Genomic DNA, 2,448 nt, shown 5'->3' on the forward strand with positions numbered 1-2,448 from the left:
GTGAGGATGATGAGGGGGCAGGTTTGTGGTGTAGAAAGTGGCCTTGAATCAGCCAGGTAGGCTGCAAGCACAATTTTGCCAGTTTTACCCCAAAAGGTGGGGAGGGAGATGCGGGCAGGGGGTGGCGTGAGGTCCCCCTGTCACGGGTCTCGGCTGAGGCTGTTGCTGCTCCGGACACTGTCCCTGTGATGACTTTTGGTCCCCACATGTGAGGCTCTAACACCCCCCTTGCTTGTAAGGGCCAGGGCCCGGCACAGAGCTCAGACCCCTTTGCCCCTTTTTCTCCCACGCAGAAAAGCTTTGGGCAGAGGACAAAGGGATCCCTTTGCTTCCCTCGCTGGGGAGGTGTGTGTGGAGGTGACGGTCAGCAAAGGGAAAGGTGTCGGGGTGCATCAGTCCGCTCCTGCATCCTCCTGCTTAGGGTAGGAGAGGGAGTTGGAGCTTTTTTTTTTAAAATGTAAAATGGACTATCTACGTAAGGGCATTGCTCACAAATCCTCCCTCTGCTTCCAAAGGGGCACACGCTGTAGCGGATTAAGGGGAGCACCTTCCCCCCCTTATTCAGGTTTTTGCATGAAACAGAACACCCTCCCCTTACCCGAGGTGGGACTCGAACCCATGATCCGTGACTTAGAAGGCCAGTACTTTATCCATGAGGCCACTAGGGCCCATAGAAAAGCTCAAAAAGGTGTGATTTCAGAATCTTTGAGACCAGACACCCCAGTGAACTGATCCAGCAGCAGTACCTCAGAACTTTGTTCTGTCTGAACAGGGTCCATTAACAAACAACTTCAGCAGCAGAGGATGCTCTCATGGAGCAGAGGGCTAGATGAAGGACACGAAAAATTGAAGAAAAAACCCCAAAATGTAGCTGACAAATCTGAATTTTTAGTCTCAAACATGAACAATATTTTTTTCTGCAAAAAAAAAAAAGACTGACAGGCTGTCACAGTGTATCATTAGTTCCAAAAGGAGATTTAAATGTTTTTATTTACACTTTTAGGCCTTTTTTAATCAATACAGCTCATGAATTTAGCATCACCTACAGCTGCCAACGCTGCTTCTTTATAAAGACAGTATACCAAGGACTTTGATCTCTGCTGTTCTCAGTCAAAGTCTGCCTTTCTGCTCTGTTTTATATTTGAGTGTATCTTTTTCTGTCGTAGTCGCTCACGGTTCATTTTTTCTACCCTAAAAGAAAATGAAGAGATCGTTTAGTGTGCAAAGAAAACATTTAAATATTTAACTTTGAGCACAGTTATAACATAAATCTGATGAGCTGACCGATGTCCACAGATAGAAAAAACATTCCTGTCCTTGAGATGCTACTGAGGAAAGCAGTTAAAATCTAACAGACCAGTTAGATCTTAAAAAAGGAAATCCAACTGAATATGAAGAATGTTTAAAATTGCTGTAGCCTACATAAACACGATAATCTAAATCGATCTCAAATAAGGACAATTTCCATACTGATACCTCTCTATGAGTTTCTGTGTTGTCTCCTTAGACACCACCTTGGGCTTCTCGGTGGCCTCCGTGACCATGGTTCTGATTTTTTCTAAGCAAATTGCCAGGTTCCTCATTTGGTAGCGACTCTCTTCAGAGTTCACAATCAGCTCACCAGCTCGGTTTATCTTATTGCTGTGCTGAAAAGAGAAAAACGTGATGCAATCATTGAAACCTTGTCAGCCTTGCCCCACTCGGTCTGCAAGTGTGGCATTTAAACCACGGGTGGAAGGGCGAGGGTAGGTACCATCAATGCCATTTTTTGTCTTGTGGCTTCTGGAATCCAGTCTGCCGAAGCCAAGTGGAACCGAACTTCTGCCTTGGTATTCACTGGGAGGAAAAACAGGATCTTTCTTTCAGTGTAATGGCTTGCCTTCCTAAATTTTTATGAGATAATTCAGTCTGTTCACTGGCTTTGAACATAGATGAATCCAGTATTAATTTCCTGAAAGACTACAATTTTTTTCTTGCTATACATCCCTCTACAAGACAAACTCTAAATCTTTATGGACACTTTGTCATGGCATTTGCCTTTCTAGACACTACAAGATTTACTGCTATTGCCAGTCACTAACTACGTGTTTGGTTTTTTTTGATGGCAATGGCAGTAAGTATTTTTAGTTTAAGTGAATTAACCTGAGAGTTTATTGTGCTGTGAAGTTTCCAGCTGGCTTGTTGTATGTTGGATCAATGAAAACAGATTAGACAGAAGTGGTGTTTTGTGTGATGTGGGGCAGCAACGATCGCAGTACGGCTGTTTCTAGGACAATTCAATATGTTACCACTGGTATCGAGCCCTACAAAGACAAGTTGTGTGCAAATGCAGGGCAACGGTAACGAAAATTAGCATCAGGCAGCACAAAGATGCTCTTTTTACCACAAAACACAGAACTGCAGGAGAACCCCCTCCTCACCTTTATTGACGTGCTGCCCGCCGGGACC

General features: G+C 44.3%; 1 protein-coding gene across 1 annotated transcript; it reads right to left on the minus strand.

The window, feature by feature from the left end:
- Nucleotides 1-978: 978 nt before the first annotated feature.
- ICT1 (immature colon carcinoma transcript 1) lies at nucleotides 979-2,445 on the minus strand (the record flags this gene model as incomplete). The annotated part of the gene is made up of 4 exons (XM_009876574.1): nucleotides 979-1,191; nucleotides 1,477-1,646; nucleotides 1,754-1,836; nucleotides 2,421-2,445. Coding segments are annotated over 4 exons (363 nt in total), but the record flags the coding sequence as incomplete, so codon positions are not given.
- Between the last annotated feature and the right edge of the window lie 3 nt (nucleotides 2,446-2,448).

The sequence above is a fragment of the Apaloderma vittatum genome, unplaced genomic scaffold (genome assembly GCF_000703405.1).
Source record: "Apaloderma vittatum isolate BGI_N311 unplaced genomic scaffold, ASM70340v1 Scaffold43359, whole genome shotgun sequence".
In the NCBI taxonomy this organism is placed as follows: Eukaryota; Metazoa; Chordata; class Aves; order Trogoniformes; family Trogonidae; genus Apaloderma; species Apaloderma vittatum.